Raw genomic sequence first — 26,063 nt, 5'->3', positions numbered from 1 at the left:
GACACTTAATCGTGATGATACACCATCAAAGTCATCATTAATTTGCTGTTTTACATTAAATTTCATTCTTTGTTCAAACATGTAAACACGCACTGCAAAAAAAACGTAACTAAAAATATTTTTTCCTAAAACTATAAAGCGATATAGTTTCTTTTCAAACATCTTTTATAGCTCAGCACAGTTTAAAGATTCGTTGTAAGACTTTAAACAGAACTGTTGTAAGAATAACCTCCCCTGAAAATGTGGCAAAGGAACAATACAAAAAAGGTAGGGCAAAGATTAAATTAAGTGTAATACAAATATAATTCATTTCAAATTTCTAAACTATTTCAAACCATTTCATTTTTTTTTATTTTTTGGCAAAGAATAAAAAGAATATACCGTTTTGATCAATTCATCCCCTCTTGTTAACAGTTGGTCACCTAAAAACAAATATTTAAGAATGTTTCTCAAGTTCACAATAAAGTAAGTATGCATTTGAAGTATAAATTAAATAAATGTCATTACTTGATACGGATAGTACGGTGGCACAAAGGCGACATGTGGTCGTTTTTATTTATCTCGTGGCCACGAGATACTATGTCGTGGCCACGAGTTACTAAGTCGTGGCCACGAGATAGCTATGTCGTGGCCACGAGATACTATGTCGTGGCCACGAGCTACTTAGTCGTGGAACGAGATAGCTAAGTTGTGGCCACGAGATAATAAACCAATCAGAATACACTATATATAGTATGAATTTTTTAAACTTGACAACTTACTTTTACATGCAACATTAATCTTTGAAAATATTGAAGATATTCACTTTGAACTTGTCTTTAAGATCGTAGAAAGTCATCTTCCAAGTGCCATCAGACATTAATTTTAACTATAGCTCTTTGTTGGGCAAGTTTGTGATCGAATTGGTCAGTTTGTACGTTCTACGGCCTGTTAACCTTGTTCATACGATAACATGAGAAGGAATAAGTCCTGGTTTATTTTATTTGTAAGGGACATTGCCCATGGACAGTAAATAGCCTATAAGGTAAAATCCTTGTCTGATGAATAATTTAAAAAGGATAATGCATGGTTAATGAAACCCAGAAAGATCATTGCACCTGATCAGTAGATGACATCTAATAATTTCGAGGTCATTGGGTTAATAATCAGTGTAACAGTGACGCTAAATGTAAAATTATTGACAAATCAATAAGTTGTACAAGTAAAATGGTTTCCTGCGGTGAACATTTTAATGATATAAAGATATTGTGGGATTTAAGAGTAAATACATCTAAAACAAAAATAGTGATTTTCGAAAAAGGACGTAAAACAACGCATTCTTTCATTTTTAATAACGTAGTGTTAGAAATCGTGGATTCGTTCAAATACTTAGGAATAACACTTTTTAAAAACGGCAACTGGAATAGAACATAAAAACACATAGCAAAACACTCTCTATATGCACTTCATAATTTATTTATTATTTATAACCAATTAAATCTCAATACAAAAGAAAAATGTAACTTATTCGATAGTCTTGTAGGATCAATTTTGAATTATTGCTCAGAAATATTTGGATACCATAGTGCAAATGATATAGAAGTGATTCATAATAAATTCATGCGAAAAATATTACACGTTCGTAAAAGTACAAACCTTGTTGCATTATATGGTGAACTAGGAAGGTATCCTATGATGATACAGCGTAAAATAAATTTAATTAGATTTTGGATACGAATAATAAAATCAGATGATAATAAATTACTTAAAATGACATACAATATGCTTAAAGATGATTTTAATGATGGTCATAACTATAATGGTCTTAATTGGGTCGGACATGTTCAACAAATTTTCGATGAAATAGGTATGTCAAACATTTGGCTATCCCAAAATGCTGACATCGTATCTTTACAAACTATTAAACAAAGGATAATTGATATATATAAACAATCATGGGATGCTGAAATTAGAACTTCAAATAGATTACAGTCATATAGCTGGTATAAGAAAGAATTAAAAGTAGAACGATATTTAGATGTAATACCTAATAGTAAATTTAGAATAGCACTGACAAGATTCCGACTATCATCTCATGATTTAATGATTGAAAAAGGTAGACATTTAAATATTCCCAGAAATGAAAGAATATGTTCAAATTGTAATATGAATGTTATAGAAAACGAGTACCACTTTCTTTTAGTATGCCCAAAATATACTAACTTAAGAAAAGCCTACTTTAATCCATATTTTTGCCATTGGCCTACTAAGCAAAAATTTATCTCACTTATGAATTTAGACTCTGTTAAAAGTATTTTGAATGTCAGCAAATTTATATACAAAGCTTTCCATATGCAATAATTCTTCTTTATTCCAAAACGAATTTCATTATCATAACCTGATGTTCACTGCTTTGTTTTCTTTTTATCTTTTGTAAGTATTTTAAGTTAATGTAAACACAATGAAATGGATCTCCATATTTGAATTGTTTTACAAAAATGTATTCAATAAACATAAATGTTGCTCGTAACAAGAAAAAAATATTCTTTGTAATATGTTTTACTATAGAAATAACACAACAGATAAATGGTAATAATGATGAAAAATATTGTTAAGAAAATACTTTACAATTAATTATGTTCACTCTGTTAAAAAATAATAATTTAAGATTAATTTGTATAAATCATTTGTATATAATTCTCTGTTAACCATGTACTTGCCCTTATATGTTTGTATTATATATTGAAATGGCTATAAATGTTGTAACATTTAATGCTGAATAAATATTATGTTATGTTATGTTATGTTATATAAAGATATTTCATTTAACTATAAACGTTTTGTATCAAGAATATAGTTGACAATTGAATAAACGATCAATATAGAAGAAGCTAGGTCTTTGGAAACTGATGACCGTTGAAGACCGGAGAAGGTCGAACATAAAACAATTATTTCTTTTTAAGAAAATGATTAAATAGGCCTACCATTTTATGAATAATTCCGAGCAAAAAAATAAATAAAGTAAACACACAAGTTTACGCAGAAAATATCTCTATTTATTATGGCAGATGCCACTACGAATATTTTAACTTTGTAGATTTTCAGTATAAACAATTTATTGTTTGTAAAATTTGAGATAGATATTAAAGAAACATTGATAATTTTCAAACACATCATTCAAGTTTTTCCACCTTAAACGGTAAAATAATTATAGAAAATTAGAAAAATCACGTAATAGTTTTTGTTCTTAATTATGGGCAATTCGGACTAATTCCCTACAGGTAAATCCGTAACGTACCGGCAAACGGTATTTAGCTAGGATTTCGAAAAGGTCAATTAACCAATCATGTACGGTTTACAGATCACATGCTCCTCCATGTACCGAAAACAGGTCACGTGCCCCTCCATGCCTCAAAAGTTAAACGCGTACCAATACCCTGCGGTCTCCAGACCGCAGGGAATAAAATGGCACTTTTACGGGGCATCCTTGTACTATAGCACATGTCTAGTTAATTAGAGAAATTCATATAAATGGTGTAATCTGATTGGTTATTTATTTCGTGGCCACGACTTAGCTATCTCGTTCCCACGACTTAGTAACTCGTGGCCACGACATAGTATATCGTGGCCACGACTAAGCTATCTCGTGTCAACGACTTAGTAACTCGTGGCCGCGACTTAGTAACGCGTGGCCACGACATAGTATCTCGTAGCCACGACTAAGCTATCTCGTTCCCACGACTTAGTAACTCGTGGCCACGACATAGTATATCGTGGCCACGACTTAGCTATCTCGTGGCCACGACTTAGTAACTCGTGGCCACGACTTAGTAACTCGTGGCCACGATTTAGTAACTCGTGGCCACGACATAGTATCTCGTGGCCACGACTTAGCTATCTCGTGGCCACGACTTAGTAACTAGGACCACGACATAGTTTCTCGTGGCCACGACTTAGCTATCTCATGGCCACGACTTAGCTATCTCGTGGCCACGACTTAGTAACTCGTGGCCACGACTAAGCTATCTCGTGGCCACGACTTAGTAACGCGTGGCCACGACATAGTAACTCGTGGCCACGACTTAGCTATCTCGTGGCCACGATTTAGTAACTCGTGGCCACAACATAGTATTTTGTGGCCACGAGATAAATAAAAACACACACATGTCACATTTGTGCCACCGTAGCATAGTCACGGATAGTCTCACATCAATTTTTTATTTTATTTCATACGCAAAACGAAAGTAATTCCGTTCAATCCCACGCGAAGTCATGACCCGTACATAATAAAGGATCACGTTATATATAAAAAAAGCTTTATTGTTTGATGACTAAAACTTTCCCTGATTCAAACTCTTGTCCCATGTAATTATATCTCTTCCTGATAGAAAATACAACAATTAAAACTTTATTTAAGCCTTTAAAATTGGCATGACAAAGTCACATTTCGCCATTAATGAAAAACAAAAGTGAAATTAATACTGTTATTTATAACAGATATCTGCATTGAAATTTTGGGAAGAGCAAAAAGAGAATGAGCGGAAATAATGTATTCATGAAAGATATCTTTACCGAACTTTAACTCCTTTATGGTAAATTCAAATTAACATTTGAGGACGCCCTCGGGAGTTTTCAAGTTTTCATATAGACATATACATGTAAAGGCATAATTGAAAGTGTTCAATAGAAAAAAATGAAATAAACAAATAAAAAAAATCAATTAAAAAAAATCAATAAAAAATATCATACAACATTGCCAGACTTCTGTTTTAATTATTGCGATGTGCAGGTTAAAAACTTAAAATAGCTTAAACTTTATTATACACGTAGAATTCAAAGTTATTATATCAGCTTAAGTGAATGGTAATTAATATGGCTTGATATAAAACACACTTTTAAACTATGAACGAGGTTTTAAAGTCACTTCTCCATAATTATAACAGCAAATAGTGTATAAATCTTTGATACATAAAGCAAAATTAACATTGGAGTAATACCCCACCCAAAAAAAGGCATGTATAATGACTTGTCCCAGGAATGTCCCTCATTTCTTGCAGCAAGAAAATTAATAATTTTAGAACCATTCAATATATAGAGGATATTCAAGGTTTTTCTATGAATACATGATTTATTTTCATCGAGTGGTATGAAAATAAATATTTCATGAGTGGCGGTAGCCACGAGTGAAATATGGTAATTTTCATACCACTAGATGAAAATAAATCGTGTATTTATAGAAAAAACTTTTTCTGTTTATTATATACATTTTTCTCTTTTTTGACATTAAAATTTGAAAGACTTTCCCTTAAATTTTGTGTACTGGCAGAATTTAAAAGAAAGTAGTCCGGCAAGACACAAGTGAAAATACGGAAAATATGTTTCACTGCAGTGAAAAATAAATTTTTACAGTGAAAATACGGAAAATGAAAATAAGGTTTATTTCATCAATATTTCTCAATATTTCATTTATAAGTATATAATAAATTAAATGTTTTGTCCTTGTGCATATCTTTGCCGAGGATCTCACCCATGGTGAAAACACACATACGCACGCACACACGCACACGCACGCATGCAAAATCAGTAGAACAAAACTATATTGAATATGCCAGCTAATCACCGGCAATTAATATTTGCAACATACATTTTGTCTCGGAACATCATAAACAACGAAGATAAATATCCTAAATTAAAGGCAAGTATAGTCAAACACCTGTGCAATTTTCAGGTACAACTGTCCTAACTATTAAACATGTACAACTGCGCCCACGTTTTCACATTTAAACTGTTTATCTATTATGATTTAAAGCTGTAAACAAAACTTTCAATTTTCCTGTAACATTAGATTATAGTGGGAAACTTAATCGTGATGATATACCATCATAGTCATCATTAATTTGCTGTTTTACATTAAATTTCATGCTTTGTTTAAATATCCAAACACGCAATCCAAAAAAAAAATCTTGTAATTTAAATACACGTTTCAATTTTTTACCTAAAGGTATCAAACGATATAGTTTCTTTTTAAGCATCTTTTTATATTTATATATTTTAAAGTAAACTAAATTTTAGGTCGTTATAAGACTTTAAAACTTTGAACAAAAACGTTTAAAGAACAACCTCATCTAGCAATTGTGGGAAAGGAACAATACGGAAAAAATAGTAACCCTCCTGAAAATTGCAAATTTATTTACTATTTCAAAATCATATTGATAATATGACAAAGTTCAGTCTACATAATATCACATTTGATTCTTCGCTTCTTCTTCGTTTATTTTGTTGTTGTTCGTTTAACTGTTGTTATTTCTTATTTTTGATTTTGGTTTTGTTATTCGTTTAATACATTTTGCACTATTGTTTGTTTATAAATTTGATTGTTGTTGTTTCTTTTACGTTGATTGGTTTGGTTGTTTGTTTTTGTTTCATTTTTTTGTATATTATGGCAGATTTGTGGGTTGGGGGCATGGTCTTTTTTATTCATGTTCATTTATACTTTTTCATTCAATAAACAAAATTAATTTAAGACAACCTTTTGAACGAGTTTTTGTTTTGTTTCTTTATTATGATGTTGCAATTAGGACACACACTTATCCGTCCCTTTTAAAGACAAAGATAACCTACTTTTAAGACTTTTCATTGATAAATATCTTAATTTAGTTCAAGGTCTACTATTTAACATTTAATATGATTTTGAAATAGTTAATTATGTTGTTTAAGCTGTTGTTAATATATACAATAATTGACTTCACGTGCGGTCAACAGAAAGTGTGGACCGACGATCATGTTATCAACGCTCTTGGTGACCATGGAGACAGGATTGCTGACCTTGAGAAACTTGTACAGTCACTCGTCGCAAGTCAATCAGTGCTAAAGAAAGAATTAGAAGATCTGAACGCGACAAATATGGAACTTTCGGTTCAGTTGAAGGTATATCTTCGATCAGTAGTTTTACTTCTAGTAATATCACGTTTTAAATAACCAACAGACGCTTGTTACGGTTTTGCTCATTTTGTCATATCCAGAAATTGAACTCTACGGACATTGCTTCAAATTCCTTTATTTATTTATTTATTTATTATTTTGATGTTGTATATAAAAACCGACGCATTGCAAAAACTTTCCGTTCATGTTTGCCATTTTATTTCAACGTAGTACGCTTTTCAATGCAACGTCATATGTAAGACTTCATTTGATTTTACATGTCGAATGTTGTTTGGTAGTTTTCATATTGGTATTTTTCTCTGACGTCATTTGCTTGTTTATCTATTTACCATCATCCTTCACAGAATATTACCGACAACTGCCTTAATTTCATGAAATGCTCAGACCTTGGTCAAGATGCAGCTTCTACGCATGCGTCGACACAGGTTGTTTCGCAGTCTTCGACCGGAACAACAACAAAACCACAACCTTTAACAACAAATTCAACAACAACAACAACATTCACTTCAACTTTACCTACTTCTACAGCAACACAGCCAAATGGTGAGTCCAAATACCTTTATAACCCATAACCGGTGTGCAAGTGTTGAAGGAAATCATGATTCAGAATTATGACGTTTGAACAGCCTCAATAATAAGCAAATATAACTCAATAAATGAGTAAAAAAGATGAGTCATTTAAACTGCTTGAGAAGTCCTCGGCGAGTAACTGTGATTGTATGATATGTCCTCGGTGAGAAACTTTGCCTTTGTGAAAATTATTTGGTGAGTAACTGTAACTGTGTGAGGAGTCCTCGGCGAGTAACTGTAACTGTGTGAGAAGTTCTCGGCGAGTAACTGTAACTGTGTGAGAAGTTCTAGGCGAGTAACTGTAGAAGTCCTTCGACTCTGTGAGTAACTGTAACTGTGTGAGAAATTCTGGGCGAGTAACTGTAACTGTGTGAGAAGTCCTCGGCGAGTAACTGTAACTGTGTGAGAAGTCCTCGGCGAGTAACTGTGTGAGAAGTCCTTCGCGAAGTCCTCTGTGAGTAACTGTAACTGTGTGAGAAATTCTGGGCGAGTAACTGTAACTGTGTGAGAAGTCCTCGGCGAGTAAACTCTAACTGTGTGAGAAGTCCTCGGCGAGTAACTGTAACTGTGTGAGAAGGTCCTCGGCGAGTAACTGTGACTGTGTGAGAAGTCCTCGGCGAGTAAACTGTGTGAGAAGTCCTTCGCGAGTCCTCTGTGAGTAACTGTAACTGTGTGAGAAGTCCTCGGCGAGTAACTGTGTGAGAAGTCCTTCGCGAAAAGTCCTCTGTGAGTAACTGTAAACTGTGTGAGAAATTTCTGGGCGAGTAACTGTAACTGTTGTGAGAAGTCCTCGGCGAGTAACTCTAACTGTGTGAGAAGTCCTCGGCGAGTAAACTGTAAACTGTGTGAGAAGTCCTCGGCGAGTAACTGTGACTGTGTGAGAAGTTCTAGGCGAGAAACTGTAACTGTGTGAGAAGTTCTCGGCGAGTAACTGTTAACTGTGTGAGAAGTCCTCGGCGAGTAACTGTAACTGTGTGAGAAGTCCTCGGCGAGTAACTGTGACTGTGTGAGAAGTTCTAGGCGAGAAACTGTAACTGTGTGAAAGAAGTTTTTCGGCGAGTAACTGTGTGAAAAGTTCTCGGCTAAAGTCCTCTGTGAGTAACTGTAACTGTGTGAGAAATTCTGGGCGAGTAACTGATACTGTGCGAGCAGTTCACGGCGAGTAACTGTAACTGTGTGAGAAATTCTGGGCGAGTAACTGTAACTCGTGCGAGCAGTTCACGGCGAGTAACTGTACCTGTGTGAGAAGTCCTCGGCGAGTAACTGTAACTGTGCGAGCAGTTCACGGCGAGTAACTGTACCTGTGTGAGAAGTCCTCGGCGAGTAACTGTAACTGTGCGAGAAGTTCTCGGCGAGTAACTGTAACTGTGTGAGAAGTTCTCGGCGAGTAACTGTAACTGTGTGAGAAGTTCTCAGGCGAGTAACTGTAACTGTGTGAGAAGTTCTCGGCGAGTAACTGTAACTGTGTGAGAAGTTCTCGGCGAGTAACTGTAACTGTGTGAGTAATTCTGGGCGAGTAATTGTAACTGTGTGAGAAGTCCTCGGCGAGTAACTGTGAGTAACTGTAACTGTGTGAAAGTTCTAGGCGAGTAACTGTAACTGTGTGAGAAGTCCTATGTGAGTAACTGTGTGAGAAGTTGTCTGTGAGTATCTGAACCTGTGTGAGAAATTCAGGGTGAGTAACTGACCCTGTGTGAGACATTCTCGGCGAGTAACTGTGTAAGAAGTCCTCGACGAGTAACTGTATGAGAGGTCCTTGGTGAGTAACTGTAACTATGCAAGAAATTCTTGGCGAGTAGCTGTAACTGTGTGAGAAGTTGGTGAGTAACTGTAACTGTGTGAGAAGTCCTCGGCGAGTAATTGTAACTGTGTGAGAAGTTCTCGGCGAATAATTGTACTGAAACTGTGCGAGAAGTTCTCGGCGAGTAACTGTAACTGTGTGAGAAATTCTCCTGGGGGGTTAGGGAGTATGGGCGGGCGAGGCGGGGCCGGGCTGTGCGAAGAGCAGGGGGCGAGTTTGTAACTGTATGAGAGGTTTTTCCAGGCGAGAAATTTTGTACATTAACTGTAACCTGTGCCGAAAAAAAATTCTGCGGCGAGTAACTGTGTGAGAAATTCTGGGCGAGAAACTGTAACTGTGTGAGAAGTTTTCTCGGCGAGTAATTGTACTGTAACTGTGCGAGAAGTCTCGGCGAGTTTTTAATAATTTTTCTGATTTTAAACTTTTTTTTTATTGTTAACGGTTGTGAAAAAATTCTGGGCGAGTAACTGTAACTGTGAGAGTAATTCTGGGCGAGTAATTGGGTAACTGGGTATGAGAAGTTCTCGGCGAGAAATTGTACTGTAACTGTGCGAAAAATTCTCGGCGAGTAACTGTGTGAGAAATTCTGGGCGAGTAACTGTAACTGTGAGAGAAGTTCTCGGCGAGTAACTGTGAGTAACTGTAACTGTTGTGAGAAGTTCTCGGCGAGTTAACTGTGAGTAACTTAACTTATGAAAGAAGTTCTCGGCGAGTTAAACTGTTAAACTGTGTGAAAGCCCTATGGGATAACGTAACGGTGAAGAAATTCTGGGCGAGTTACTGTAACTGTGTGAGAAGTCCTATGTGAGTAACTGTAACTATGTGAGAAATTCTGGGCGAGTTACTGTAACTGTGTGAGAAGTCCTCGGCGAGTAACTGTGTGAGAAGTCGTCTGTGAGTAACTGTAACTGTGTGAGAAATTCTGGGCCAGAAACTGTAACTGTGCGAGAAGTTCTCAGCGAGTAACTATAACTGTGTGAGAAGTTCTCGGCAAGTAACTGTAACTGTGCGAGAAGTTCTCAGCGAATGACTGTAACTGTTTGAGAAATTCTGGGTTAGTAATTGTAACTGTGTGAAAAGTCCTCAGCGAGTGACTGTAACTGTGTGAGAAATTCTTGGCGAGTAATTGTAACTGTGTGAGAAATTCTCTGCAAGTAACTGTTACTGGATGAGAAGTCCTCGGCGAGTAATGTTTACCGTGTTAGATGTCCAATGTGAGTAACTCTACTATGTGAGAAGTTCTCAGCGAGTAACTATAACTGTGTGAGAAGTTCTCGGCGAGTGACTGTATCTGTGTGAGAAGTTCTCGGCAAGTAACTGTAACTGTGTGAGAAATTCTGGGCGAGTAATTGTACTGTAACTGTGCGAGAGTTCTCGGCGAGTAACCGTAACTGTGTGAGAAATTCTGGGCGAGTAACTGTAACTGTTTGAGAAGTCCTCGGCGAGTAACTGTGAGTAACTGTAACTGTGTGAGAAGTTCTAGGCGAGTAAATGTAACTGTGCAAGAAGTTCTCGGCGAGAAACTGTAACTGTGTGAGAAGTCCTCTGTGAGTTACTGTAACTGTGTGAGAAATTCTGGGCGAGTTATTGTAACTGTATGAGAAGTTCTCGGCGAGAAATTGTACTGTAACTGTGCGAAAAATTCTCGGCGAGTAACTGTGTGAGAAATTCTGGGCGAAAACTGTAAACTGTGTGAGAAAGTTCTCGGCGAGTTAATTGTACTGGTAACTGTGCGAAGAAGTTCTCGGCCGAGTAACTTAAACTGTGTGAGGAAGTCCTCTGCGAGTAACTGGTAAACTGTGATGTGAGAAATTCTGGGCGAGTAATTGTACTGTTAACTGTGCGGAGAGTTCTCCGGCGAAGTAACCGTAACTGTGTGGAGAAATCTGGGCGAGTAACTGTAAACTGTTTGAGAAGTCCCGCGCGAGTAACTGTGAGTAAACTGTAACTGTGTGAGAAGTCTAGGCGAGTAAATGTAAAACTGTGCAAGAAGTTCCCTCGGCAGAAACTGTAACTGTGTGAGAATCCTCCTGTGATTACTGTAAAACTGTGTGAAAATTTCTGGGCGAGTTTTGTAACTGTATGAGAAGTTCTCGGCGAGTAATTGTAACTGTAACTTGTGCGAAAAGTTCTCGCCCGAAATAACTGTGTGAAGAAATTCTGGGCGAGTAACTGTAATTGTGCGAGAAGTTCTCGGCGAGTAACTGTAACTGTGAGATAAATTCTGGGCGAGTATACTGTAACTGTGTGAGGAAGTCCCTCGGCGAGTAACTGTGTGAGAAGTCGTCTGTGAGTAACTGTAACTGTGTGAGAAATTCTTTGGCCAGTAACTGTAACTGTGCGAGAAGTTCTCAGCGGAGTGACGTAACTGTTTGGAGAAAATTCTGGGTTAAAAATTTAAGTGTGTGAAAAAAGTCCTCAAGCGAGTGACTGTAACTGTGTGAGAAATTCTCTGCCCAGAAACTGTTAAACTGGATGAGAAGTCCTCGGCGAGTTATGTTTACCGTGTTAGATGTCGGAAGTTCTCAGCAAGTAACTGTAACTGTGGTGAGAAGTTCTCGTCGAGAAACTGTAACTGTGCGAGAAGTTCTCAGCGAGTAACTGTAACGGGGTGACAAGTCTTCGGCGAGAAACTTTAACTGTGCGAGAAGTTCTCGGCGAGTAACTGTAACTGTGTGAAAAGTCCTCCGCGAGTAACTGTAACTGTTTGAGAAGTTCTCGGCGAGTAACTGTGTGAGAGGTTCTCGGCGAGTAACTGTTTGAGAATCGTCCTCTGTGAGTAAACTGTAACATGGTGAGAAATTTTCTGGCGAGAACTGTAAAACGGGGTGCTAGAATTCTCGGCGAGTACCTGTAACTGTGTGAGAAGTCCTCGGCGAGTGACTGTAAATGTGTGAGAAGTTCTCTGCGAGTAACTGTAAATGTGCGAGACGTTCTCGGCGAGTAACTGTTTGAGAAATTCTGGGCGAGTAATTGTAACTGTGTGAGAAGTTCTAGGCGAGTAACTGTAACTGTGCAAGAAGTTCTCGGCGAGTAACTGGGTGAGAAATTCTGGGCGAGTAATTGTAATTTTGTGAGACGTCCTCGGTGAGTAACTGTGAGAAATTCTGGGCGAGTAATTGTAACTGTGTGAGAAGTCCTCGGCGAGTAACTATAACTGTGCAAGAAGTTCTAGGCGAGTAACTGTGAGTAACTGTATGAGAAGTTCTCGGCGAGTAACTGTACTGTGCGAGACGTTCTCGGCGAGTAACTGTGTGAGAAATTCTGGGCGAGTAATTTCCTAACTGTGTGAGACGTTCTCTGCGGAGTAACTGTGTGAGAAGTTCTGGGCAAAATAATTGTAACTGTGTGAGAAGTTCTCGGCGAGAAACTGTAACTGTGGGTGAGAAGTCCCCTATGAGTGACTGTAACTGTGTAAAAATTCTGGGCGAGTAATTGTAACTGTGCGAGAAGTTCTCTGCAAGTAACTGTTACTGGATGAGAAGTCCTCGGCGAGTTGTGTTTACCGTGTGAGATGTCCAATGTGAGTAACTCTACTGTGTGAGGAATTCTCGGCGTGTAAATGGAACTGTATGAGGAGTCCTCGGCGAGTTACTTTTACTCTGTGAGTAGTCTTCGGCGAGTAACTTTGAGTAACTGTAACTGTGCAAGAAGTTCTCGGCGAGTAACTGTAACTGTGCGAGACGTTCTCGGCGAGTAACTGTGTGAGAAATTCTGGGCGAGTAATTGTAACTTTGTGAGAAGTCCTCGGCGAGTAACTGTGTGAGAAATTCTGGGCGAGTAATTGTAACTGTGTGAGAAGTCCTCGGCGAGTAACTGTGAGTAACTGTAACTCTGCAAGAAGTTCTCGGCGAGTAACTGTAACTGTGTGAGGAGTCCTCGGCGAGTTACTTTTACTCTGTGAGTAGTCTTCAAAGAGTCACTTGTACTGTGTGAAAAGTCTTTCGTCACTATTGACTAGAGTTATGTGAGTCATGTTTCACTTGAGATCAGTGAGTTATGTTTTATAGATACAACTGCTTGAGAAATTATCAGTGAGCAATATGCATTATGTTAGTAGTATTCAGTGGTCAATGTTCACTTTGTTACTTTTTTAAATTTAATTCTACAAGAAAAGCTTCACTGCTATAGTGCTCAGTGAGTTACTTTCACAGTAAGTATCGAACAGTTGTAGTTATTCAAGCTTTATCAAAATGAAAGTTATCATCACTTTTTTTTTCTCCATTTGTCAGGATTTCAGTCTTGCAGCGATGCACTATCCAGTGTGACAAAAGACAATGGAACGTTTGATATTCTAGTTGGTAGGTATCATAAAATTACAAACTATTACAAAAACACCTATATAGTTGGGACAATTATAGACATGTTTAAAGCAATACATATAAAATTATGCATGTAAAACCTCTTTTTCTTAAAATGACCAAGCATGGTTCATGATAATATTTGTACAAGTTTGAAATTATATTATAAAGAAATAGTTTTTCATGTAATTTAAGTCTTGATTAAAAAAAAGACAATGTTGTTTTTTTAAAGATGGAGGCACCAGAGTTGTGACTGTATTGTGTCAGAAGATTAATGGGGACGATTGGCTGGTCATACAAAGACGGACGGACGGGTCCGTGGATTTTAACAGAAATTGGCAGGATTATAAAAATGGTTTCGGGGACTTCAATGGAGAATTTTGGCTAGGTATTATCACTTTTATTAAACTCGAGATATATCAAAACAACATTCTTAAGTTAGTTTGTTGGCTTCTTTATGAATTAAAGGTACATTCTGTTTAAACATTTCTTTTTCTTCGAAAAAGGAAAACATGTTATGTGTTTTATAATTATAGTGTTATAATGGATTTAAAATATCTGAAGAGAGGAAAAGCATTGAGTGTGAAAACATTTCTACATAAATGGTAGCGAGATCTAAACAAAGTAAATGTAGTAGTTTTTAGTTTATACAAATTTATTTTAGTTAGATTTTGTTGGAAACTATAATGCTTTTTGAAACACTCTCGAATCCGTTCCTGTACCCAACCAGTACTAAGCAATGAATGTAATGTTACTTTCTCAAGGAAACAACGGCTTGCCCCTGACAGGGTTTGAACCTTCACCGTCAGCAATCCTTAGATTACTACGAAATAGTACTTTGACTTCGATACAGAATTATTGCCAAAACGCAAAAGAATCAAGAGATAGCTGAAGTATGATTTGGAAACGGTAATTAGACACCAAATGTTAAAATCTTTTGAAAAATAAAAATGATTGCAATTAAAGGCTTAATGGGCTTTAAATATGGCAACACAAAAATTCAAACAAAGCATCATTTTATATTTTCAAAAGCATCAAGAGGTCAATGAATATATCTGTCAATGATATTTAAGGCAATGACCTAATTTCATAACACTTTATTTTAATTCATTTATTTCTATAGATTTTTTTTTATCATCGTAATTTCGTTGTTTTGATTTGTAATTATTTGCTTTTTTCCATTGTTAACCTAACATTTATTAATATATATTCATATCTTTATAATACCTACCCACCTACTATCAACAAACATAGTCGCTTTACTGCAATATTACGTTTGTCTTGAAAGCAAGTATTACTGTTTTCAAACAGGTAACGAACAAATACATCAGATCACGTCAAACGGCGTGTTTACGTTACGTATTGAAATGAACGATTGGGGAGGTAACCTTCGTTACGTTCAATATGAGCACTTTGACGTCAGTAGCGAGTCAAATATGTACACTCTAACTGTAGGATCATTCCAGGGAGACGCTGGTGAGTGAAGCCAAATCTGTTTTCTTCTTTTTCATACCGCCTCCGTGGTCGAGAAGTTAGAGTCGATGACTTCTGATCTGGTTACCTCTCAGGCGTGGGTTCGATACCCGGAGATGCTTTGTTAGTTTAGCACGGAGGAAGGCGTAAAATGAAATAAACAAACTTTTTTTTTCTTATTTTTTAAGGTTATAAATCTATATCTTATGAAATATTTTAATAAAATTTTTCAACAGTAACATTATATTGGTTACATTATTATATGGTTGATTTCGGAAAAAGTTGTAACATAGAATGTCTCTGTTATATTTAATTAACATGAATAATGTGCGTAAACAGCATAAAACGTTACGGAACGCAATATTATTTTGCTATTTTAAGTAGGGTTTTATCCTTTTAGCTATGATTTTGTGCACGCGACATTCGCTTTTAAGGCAATAAATTACCATATCTATTTCATACAAGAATTTTGGATGTATACTTTTTTAAAATTGAAATAATAATTTTTTTTACAGATATACTGTATAGCTTTATATACTTTAACGTCAAGTATATATAACATATATATAATTTAATTACAATTATTTTTCCTAATATGTATATATATGATTTTATTTCCATTTACTTTGTTTTGTTGTTGTTTTTTTGTTGTTGTTTGTTTGTTTGTCTGTGTGTTGTTTGTTCGATTCGTTCATTGAAGAAAAAATAAATTTAATGCGTAAATCTAAACAAATAATATCTATAATATGTAAAAAAAACATCAACAGCAATAAAAGATCAGTGCAAGCATGTACTGTAAATCGGAAATGTTGAGAGGAATTAAATGCCGCTTTTGCATTTCGAAGATCAATAATAAAATGTTCACCAAACATCGTTTTTTTAACATAACTGAAAGAAAACATTCGTGAGAATATCACATCGCGAAAAAGTCCGAAATTTTGATTTAACGAAAGTTTAGCCAGGCAAAATTATCTGATTTTACAGCAAATTTGTAAAATATGAGAAACGTTTTGTGAAATTGTATAAATAACATTTCAAGTGTCGATATATATATATAAAAAATAAACATGTATAAAAATGTAAACGTGTACAATTATTTATTATATACTTGTATGTGAAATATTGAGAAATATTTAGGAATGAAATAAAGTGCGTCTAAAGTTTCATTTCCGTATTTTCACTGTAAATAAATATTTTTCCCCTGCAGTGAAACATATTTTCCGCATTTTTTTTGGTGTCGTGCCAGACTGTTTTCTTCTAAATACTGCCAGCACAAAAATGTAATGAGAAGTCTTTCAAATTGTAATGTCAAAAAGGAGAAAAATGTATATAATAAACAGAAAATTCTCTTTTTTTATGAAAACAGGATTAATTTTCATTTTGTGGTATGAAAATTATCACATTTCACTCGTGGCTTCCACAGCTTATAAAATCTTCATTTTCATACCACTCGGTGAAAATAAATGCATAACATGTATTTATAGAAAAAAAAACTTGAATATCCGCTATAACGTTTGGAATACAATGTTTATTTCAAGGAGATTCATTTCACTACCACCAGTCTGAGTTGTTACGTCACAATGGTATGCCGTTCTCAACACCGGATCGAGACAACGACCGTTCCTTCATGAATTGTGCCAACAAACTACAGTCAGGATGGTGGTTTAACTCCTGCTATAGGTATGTGTTGATTTGATAGCGAAAACATTAAAAAAGAAACAAAAACAAAAACAAAAAAAACTTGTGTTATGAAACCGAACATGCAGCAAATACAATTTTGCTGTTTTTGGGTTGTTTAGAGATACAGTTTTTTTTTTCTTTTTTCTTTATGTATCTAACCTCTCCAGTCGTTATTCATTTAGTATGTTTCTATATATGTCTATTTTATGTTCTGTTCTGTCTGTGTCTGTTTATTTGACACAATGTAACGTTACGATAAAAATTCTTGCGCAAAAAAGGGATTTCCCCTTTTCATTTGTTCCCATGATCTCCTTTTTTTCCTGATTTTATACATATAAAAGGGTGTAAATTCCGTCTGTCAGCTTAACAATTCTTTTTTCACACCATTTTTTAGGGTTTCCCAGTCCTTTTCGAAAATTTTATTTTTATCCGAAACTGGGAAAATTTGGGGTTTTTCCGTTTTACCCCTCGACCCAAAACAATTTTTACCTTTACGTTCAGGGGTGCATACCAGTTACAATAATTTTGTCAATCTGTCCCTGTTTTCAACCCGTAACTGTAAAAAGTTGCTTAACACCCGATTTCTGGGAAAAAATAAAGTAAAACCCATAAGTCTTTTACGTTGAAGCCGCGCTAGCTGGTTTGTAGTTTTGGGATATGGCATAATCTCAATGTAAAGCTCTCAACAAAAAAGATCTAAATTTTTCATATAATTGTGTTGCTTCCATTGCGTCTAAGGTACCTCCCATTTTTTTCTATTGTGACATGCATTTGCAAGACCAACCACTCTTTCTCTTGGTTTTATCATTAACATTTTTCGAAAGTTGCTGAGTGTGCAATTAGTTCAAATTACTACCATGACTACGATATTCCTTATGTTGAGTTCTTTTATGTCTATTTATAGCTCTAACCTTAATGGCAAGTACATGTCGCATCCTTATGGCCAAAGAATGCTAGGTGAAGCATCCGGGGAACCAACTCTTGACGGAACTGGCATAGAATGGTACCCGTACCGTCACCGCCAGTATTCAATGAAGACATCGAAAATGATGATTAAACAGGCAAACAGCGGAATGCATTTCATTGGATGAAAATAACTCGGGTTTTGTAGAATGGAAAATAATCTTTTTTTCTGTTATTGAAGAGCTTTTTGTAGATTTGTTTCTCCGAGCAAAAATTTGCAAATTTTCACGAATCTTAAATTAAAACTCATTTCCACAAAGTACGACTTTTTTTATTTTTATATGTCTTGAGTTATTATAAACATTTAAAAAATGATCCAATTACTTAAATCAAAACAATTATCTTTGGGGCCAGATATTTACTGCAGCTAGCAGAGTACGGACTCCGGGCATGTCAACAGGAGAAATCTGAAAGTCAATCGTAAATGTGAATGTTAATTCAAGAGTATATAAATAAGGCACGCATCAAATTCGACCGAGTGAAAGTTTTCGTATACCAGTAAAGAGCTGTTCACTCCCTTTAGGTTAATAAACTTCAAACCATAGGAACTCAGGAACAGGACCGCATATTGCTGCGAATAAATGTGTTTCCGTACCGTCTTTACAAATTCTTTGCCCTACCTATGAATATCTTTTTCATATTGTCCGAGTGTCTTTAATAATATAATCTAAATTTAATATTATCTGCTAGCTTAAAAATCAGTCAAAATTATGGTACATAATCATTGCAAAAATCCTTTTTCATAAAACCGTGAAATTTATCCCATATCGTGTTCATTTGTTATATTCTTTTAAGGTCATACACTCGGATGGTACGAAAAGATTTTTAGATTTAGGAGAAACATTTTTAAAAACCATTACACGATCACAATTTGCGGGCCGTTCCCATGCCCCTATGCTTCAAACAAAGGGAATCGACAGATACGCCATGTACGAATAGACGCAAACTTGTTTTAAATGCTATTTGACTTATCGATACATACAGATGAACAACTGTACGTGTCTGCGCTACATAGGCAACATAGCTGCGCTCACGACTGCACTGAATATACTACTCTGGGAATGATAGTATACCCATTGCTTTAGCTGTAATTCCCACGACAACCACGTCATTATGAAAATTTATGTAGATAGTTTGCCTTGTGGCTGTATTTCCGTTCTCACTGAAATAGTTACGTTACTTGTGAAACAACAAGATGTCAACATTTTCCTAGATGGAGCTTGTACAATGCAGCATCATTTGACCCATGGCTAATACTGAATTACAGATATATGGACAAGGGCAAATCTCAATACCCCCTCCTTAATGGGAGCATAAAAAGTTTATACTCTTAATATTTTTTTTTTTCACAAAGAGTTTATGACACGAACTAATGTTTTATTATATAATTTTAAGTCTTGGTATCGAGTTTTGTGTCGATTTCTTTACAAAAAAAGTACATTCGTATAATTATAATTATGTATTTAATGATTTTGAAAAAGACGCATGATTTACTGCGGAATCACACGATTTATTTTGCGAGTCGTCGATAAAGACACAAGTACATACAAAACATTTACATACATAATCTGTACACTTCATGACCAATTCTAATTTTCTGGCTTTTTATTTGCAAAACATTTTTATTTACACTTTCTTCAAATGGAAAGACAATGTTAACTTATTTCCGTATACAAATAATGTACTGTACAAGTTGCTGTAAATATGAGTGAATCAGGCTAAAACTAAATTATGCGCCGCCTTGAGAATGGGTGTTACACATTTGGACAAAACGCGTCAGTGTAAAATCTGAATTTTTCAATATTTAGGAAACAAGTTCGTTTTGAAAATATTTATCTTTCAAATCAAAATTTTGTATTTTTCTTTTGAGAGGATTTGGATAATAATTTGGATAATTTGGATTGACTTTACAAGGTGTCAGAAACTGTAATTATAAGGTTATTGTATGAACTTAGGTGTAAAAGTAAATTTTACAGTTACTGTGGTTAAATGTTGCTTTCAGCACATTTATTTTGCGAATAAATAATTGCTTATATGATAGGTGAATTTGTACATTATATAATAATTGATATTGAAATCAGACCAAAGGCAATTCAATGTTAATTTTCTTCAGAAAAATGTTTTGCTCTCATCTGATTAAATATTATAACATATATTGTTTATTTAGGCTAAGATACATATTGTTTGTTCATTCAAAATGACTAAAATCGACCATGGTCATACAGTATGCAATCAATGATAAGAATATCCACAATTTATACCACCCTGCAATTAAGACACCTTTGGTCGAGTCCCGATGGTGGTCTTAATTGAGAGATTTTACTGAAGATCTTAACGACAAACCCAGCCCGGATCTACTCCTTTCTAGTAGATTTGAACCAAAAACAAAGCCCAGTTTTATCCTCAGAGAATACCATGAACTTGACCAAAACCCCGATGATACGCCTATCTAGTAGCTTTTAACCGTAAACAAAGCCCGGTGCTATCCTTAGAGAATATAGTGAATATGAACAAACCAACGACGATGCTAGAACTTGGTTGGGGTTTTCGAGAAGACCTACTTGAAAGGCCACTCACAACGGCTTTGTTCATATTCACCGTATTCCCTGAGGATAGAACTGGGCTTGCTGTTCGGTTACAAGCAACTAGAAAGGCCTATCCCGTGGATTTGGTCGGCTGGACTTACTGTATTCTCTTAGGCTAGAACCGGGCTAAGTTATATGTTCAGAATTACAAGAAACATCTATAACAGTGGGTGTGGTCAGCACGACTGTATTACCGGTGGCTAGAATCGAGCCTGGTTTCCTGTCAAGAGCTTCTAGAAAGGCTTATTACCGTGGGTTTCACCAGCTTGACTGTATTTCGTAAGGCTTTAACCGGGCTTAGTTTTCCGTTTAGAAATACTAGAAAAGGCTTACCACAATGGGTTTGGTCAGTTTGACTCTCTAAGGCTGGAGACGGGCTTGGTTGTTCGTTAGGAACTATAAGAAGGCCAATCACCATGGGTTTGCTTATTTTCATCGTATTTCGTTAGGGTATAGTCAGCTTGAAGGCATTCCGTGAGGCTATAACTGGATTGGTTCTCCGATAAGAACTACTAAGAAGGCCTATCACCGGGGTAGTGGTTAGCTTGACTGTATTCGTGAGGCTATAAACGGGTTTGGTTTTCTGTTATGAACAAGTAGAAATCCGTATCATCATGTGTTTGGTCAGCATGACTGTATTCCCCGAGGATATAACCGGGCTAAAATTTCCGTTAAGAGCAACTAAAAAGGCCTATTTGCGTGGGTGAGGTCAGCTTGACAGTATTCTTCTAGGCTAGAACCGGGCTTGGTCATTCGTTGCTCCGCTTTACTGCATTCCGTGAGGCTTGAACCGGGCTAAGTTTTCCATTAAGAACTTAGGAAGGCCTATCACCGTGGGCTCGTTAATATTCACTGTATTCCCTTGAGGATAGAAACGGGCTGGGTTTTCTGTTGAGAACTACTATAAAGGCACATCACTGTGGGCTCGTTAATATTCACTGTATTCCCTATGGATAGAACCGGACAGGTTTTCGGTTAAAATCTACTAGAAAGGCCTATCAACGTGGGCTCGTTAATATTCACTGTATTCCCTTGAGGATAGAACCGGGCTCTAGTTTTCCATTAAGAACTACTAGAAAGGCCTATCAACGTGGGTTTGGTCAGATTGTCGGTAATCCCTGAGGTAGAACTGGGCTGGGTTATGCGTTAATAATATCTAGAAAGGCCGATCACTGTGGGTCTGGTCAGCTTGACTGTATTCCGTGAGACTAGACCCGGTTGTTCTACTAGAATAAATACCTATCACCATGGGTTTGGTCAGCTTTTCTGTATTCACCGAGACTACAGACGGGCTTGGTTTTCCGTAAAGAACTACTAGTAAAGGCCTATGACCGTTGGTGTGGTCAGCTTGACTGTATTCACTGGGGCTAAAGCTGGGCTTCGTTTTCCTTTAGCAGCTTGACTGTGTTCCCTGGCAGTAGGTGCAAATTTTAACCACTTTGGTAGAAGGGTTTCTTATGATATAATATACCAATTTCTAATCATCAATAAATTGAATTTCATGCAAGAGTATGTACCTAAGGGACGCTTCGAATTTGGCCAGACGGAACTTTCAGTGTAACAGTGAATACTTTGGTCACTTCACTTTAAACAAGGGGAAGCAACAAATACGGCATATACAAATGTAAACTTCAGAATTGAAGACGTTGCTAAATAACTAATTGATACAAATGCACTGTTTATTGTAGTTGTTTTTATTGTTTAGCAGCATCTGAAAATTGTAAATGTTTTTGACTACTATATGCGCAGATATTTTTCCAGTGTACGTTGTACAAACGTATACGTTTATGCGGGGTTTACCATTTAAAGAAAAGAAAAATAATATATTTCTTTTTTTTTTATTCATTTATGATTATAATTAAATATAGCAGTATATATAAAAGCACAACTATTTACAATATGATACAGTTTATCATCTAAAAATGTTAAAAAACAACACATGAACATGTATGCAAGATATAAATATGTATGGGAAATAATTTTTTTAGAAAAAAACGTCTTATTGTAGTGTTGAAAAAAAATGAAACGTAAGTAGTGTATATAATAGTTACATTACTATTTTCTGAAAAGAAATATAAATATAAACTTAAAAGCATGTACAAAAACTAAATTTATGACCAAAACATGTCATATCAGAAATCTGGTTCACTTACTGTGCAACAAACACGTGTGAACTTCGGACGGAAAAGAAGAAAGATAACCGTATTCATGCACGAACTATTTTTTATGTTTGCCATTCTTGAGTATAGACTTTAAAACACGCTCTACAGTTCTAAATATCACAGATAGGTCTAGAAATTTTTCTATAATAAAATATTATATCTAGAAATTTTTCTATAATAAAATATTATAATCTTATACAATATACGTATATGATAACAGGAATTTCCTCAATAGTAACGGATGGCCCGTAGCGTCTCCTATAAATACGACTATCTATTTTTAAGCCCCAAGTGTACACGACCTTGACACCAACCCTCGAAAGGGTAGTGGTCAGTGGTAGAAATCAAAAATATCTGAAACGTGAGTCAGTATATGGGGATAATATGAGAAATAAGAAGGGTATGTGATGAAAGGACGGGAAAAGAACAATTGGACGGAAAAGGGACGGAAAGGAGGACGGATAGAAGATATGTCAAACCGGTAAAACTTAATTAATGGTCTAGAAAGACGAACAATAATACTATTATAGAAAGCAACTAAAATATACAACAACAGTCATATGGTTATGTTATGAAGAAAAAACTTCAATATGTAGTTAAAAAGAATAAAGAAAGAAACAATGCCTAAGCCAGCACCTTTTTTTTATTTTATCCTGGTTTTCAAACTCACAAAAATTTGAAAAGAAATAAAAAAAAAAAAAAGAGCCCAAGACAGTTGATCCTTTTCTTAGTTAATGTTTCTCTTTCAGAGCGAACATAAGATTGATTTAATTATAATTTATCAAGTTATTTTCATTATAATTGTTTGTAGGCGAAGTTTTATTTATCTGGAACAAAAAAAAACAACAAATAAATCACATTAACATACAATATATATAATGAAAGTAAATAAACAAATATATAAATAACATTCGCTTGGCCATAAAAAAATTACCAAGTCTGTTCATATAAAAATATTATTTCAACATATCACAGTTACAGTATAGACTGAATCACAAATTGAAAATAAATTCATGTACATTGTAAAATAATACAGTATATTTCAAAGATACCCGAATAATTATGAATATGTTATACACGTATATAATAAAGGTCCATATAAGATTTCACAAAACACTGCAAATAGTAAAATATTGTACATGTATCTGTCTATGACATTTATATAAAGACATTTTTATATAGACAAAAAATCCTTTGTTAAAAAAAAGAAATCCTTCGTGAATTATGAAAATAAAAATTTAAAGGTACAAATATAAGATTAGTTTGACACAGTATGATCATAAGAGAAATTAACCAGTGTAGCATCCCCCAAGCACCGGCCTAAATTGTATTTATTTACATTTTCGACGTTTAACATTACTGGAATCTACCTTTAGATAAATGACCACTGTTTACATTTGTTCCTACTTTCAAGTCGTTTTTTGTGTTTTTCTTAGAAATCAAACGTCAAATAAATAATAAAATAAATCAATAAATATATGTAAAAAATTATTTTCTATAATTGTAAGATAAATTAAAAAAGCACAAAATTGACATATGGACAATTATCTACTAGTACTTGATTCCTAAAAAAAGGAATGTGTTTCTTTACTGAAATATTTCCTATAAACCTTATATGTGTAGTTATTTGAATATATGACTTTAAAGAAATGACGTCACATAAATGACGAAATAACCAAAAGACGTTAACATTTGAACATAAGATACATATTGCATGACCCTAACGCCTAAACTAATCTACGGTTATAAATACTTGCATATTTTACATTTTTAAAAACGTCATTTACATAACATGACGTCAAAATGAACCATTTCTTTCGACATCCAAAATACATAGATGTAAGAAAAGAAATGTTTGACTCAAAAGACTTATCTAATGTTGTAACCCATTTCTTTTTGATGAATACAATGTTGTTTTTTAATCGCTTCAGCAGATCTTTAAGGCAATGAAATATGCTTAAACTAAAATACGTTCGAACTAAATTGAATGATGATAATAAAAAAACCTTCTGAAATTCAGAGGATTTATATAGTCTATTTCCTGCAAGCTCAAATAGCTAATAAGTACCTTAAGTGGTTTATGGCTTATGCTCCAATATAGTTTAGCTATTCATTAATTCCAAATTGTAACTGTATGTTATTTCGTTATATTTATATTACACACAAGTCCTAAATAGAAGTTAATTGATTCGATTTAAAAGTTTGCATGGAATGGATTTTTCACAGAGTTAATATAGGAGAGTTTATGTTTGATTCTGATAACTAACGAGCCCTGTGATGCTCCCGGAAGTCCCTGTCACGTGCTCTAACTTCTTCCGCCAGGTCTCCTCTTGAACTCTTCAACAAGGCGTTACTCAAACATGAAACCTGGAAACAAAATGAATATGGCATGTCCATATATGATTTGTCGGTAAATAACTCCTTTTGATTTATATATAGCTAGTGTATTACCAGCAAAATAATATATTATACAAATATGGACTTTTAAGCTGGTGAATATGATGTGACATGTACTGACAAAAAATGATGTACATATCAAATCATATTAGCAAGGTAAAAAGTACATGTCTGTTTTATTTATAATCATTAAATCGCTTATAGGATATCAAATCTGCAATTGAATACGACGGAAATCGACATTTTTCAGCTTGTCTACTTTTTCTATCATTTGTCTCCATCATTTGAGCGCATTGTCACGCCACATTCGAAATATTCTTAAAAATGTATGGACAGTAGCTAAAATAGACTAATTTGACGTTTACTTATGAGTTGCCCAATGTTAAAAACAAACTTGTCGTGACGTGACGTCATAGCACGCGTCATTTGAGAGTTTTCCAGAAAATCTATTTTTAGAGTGAAAAACGATGAATATACTCAGAAAATCTATTTTTTGAAGGAAAAATAGTGAATATACTCCGATATTAACTAGTTATTTTTTACGAAAAAATGAATCTTAACCAATCAAAGAAACTCATTGTAAGACTATTTATAGATCATATAATAAAGTTGTAGATATATATCCCCCTTGTATAAATTATAAATATCATAACGTCGTTATTTATGAATAAATCGTTCCTTTTTGGAATATTAATAGCAAAATGACAATTATAAATCACATTCAGACTTAATTAAGATTAAGAATAAAAACATGCATATTCATGACAATAATTTTTAAGGCACAAAGAAGTTTATCGCCATTGAATGCCGTTTCGGAAACTATAATACAAAACAAAAAATAAGTTTTTGAGAACAAAATTTAGGGACTTATAAATGGACTTTAATTACCCTGCTACAAAAACCAGAGTCAAATATTACCTTGTCCACAGCTTTTGGTGTCTTTTTAAGCCACGTCATCAACATGTCAAATCTAGCGTCAGCGTCACTCTGATCCCCGTACTGCATGTTTCTAATAATTGCTTGTACACGTGGTTTACTCACGCCCAAATGACTGGCAACCTGCAAAATATGACACGTGGTTTGCGAATGATAAAATTACTGGTATACTAAAAATATGATAAATTATCTAAGCTTCGTGTTAAAGTTACTGTATCTTGAAAAATATGTCACGTGGTTAACGGATAATGACAATACAGGCATTTTGAGAATA

The 26,063-nt window shown here is 35.0% G+C and overlaps 2 protein-coding genes across 4 annotated transcripts in view; one reads left to right on the top strand and one right to left on the bottom strand.

Moving 5' to 3' along the window:
• Window positions 1-6,635: 6,635 nt before the first annotated feature.
• Window positions 6,636-17,962, top strand: LOC132714171 (fibrinogen-like protein 1). The gene is made up of 7 exons (XM_060696955.1): window positions 6,636-6,906; window positions 7,266-7,464; window positions 13,525-13,593; window positions 13,826-13,981; window positions 14,905-15,069; window positions 16,605-16,746; window positions 17,651-17,962. The coding sequence occupies exons 1-7, from the start codon at window positions 6,685-6,687 to the stop codon at window positions 17,835-17,837; spliced, it is 1,140 nt and encodes a 379-aa protein (XP_060552938.1). The 5' UTR covers window positions 6,636-6,684; the 3' UTR covers window positions 17,838-17,962.
• A 4,179-nt stretch (window positions 17,963-22,141) lies between these two features.
• LOC132714163 (death domain-containing protein 1-like) overlaps window positions 22,142-26,063 on the bottom strand; it is a 42,104-nt gene continuing 38,182 nt past the window's right edge. For all 3 annotated transcript variants that reach the window (XM_060696947.1, XM_060696946.1, XM_060696948.1), the window contains 2 exons: window positions 25,772-25,912; window positions 22,142-24,823 (listed from right to left, as the gene is read on the bottom strand). In XM_060696947.1, the coding sequence (XP_060552930.1) occupies window positions 24,719-24,823; window positions 25,772-25,912 (246 nt within the window). In that variant the 3' untranslated portion in view covers window positions 22,142-24,718. The remainder of the gene's footprint in view (window positions 24,824-25,771; window positions 25,913-26,063) is intronic.

Source organism: Ruditapes philippinarum, unplaced genomic scaffold (assembly GCF_026571515.1).
Source record: "Ruditapes philippinarum isolate M1 unplaced genomic scaffold, ASM2657151v2 ctg1449_1_1_1_1, whole genome shotgun sequence".
NCBI lineage: Eukaryota > Metazoa > Mollusca > Bivalvia > Venerida > Veneridae > Ruditapes > Ruditapes philippinarum.
The sequence above is the reverse complement of the archived record's forward strand: the minus strand, read 5'-3'. Positions and strand labels throughout refer to the sequence as shown.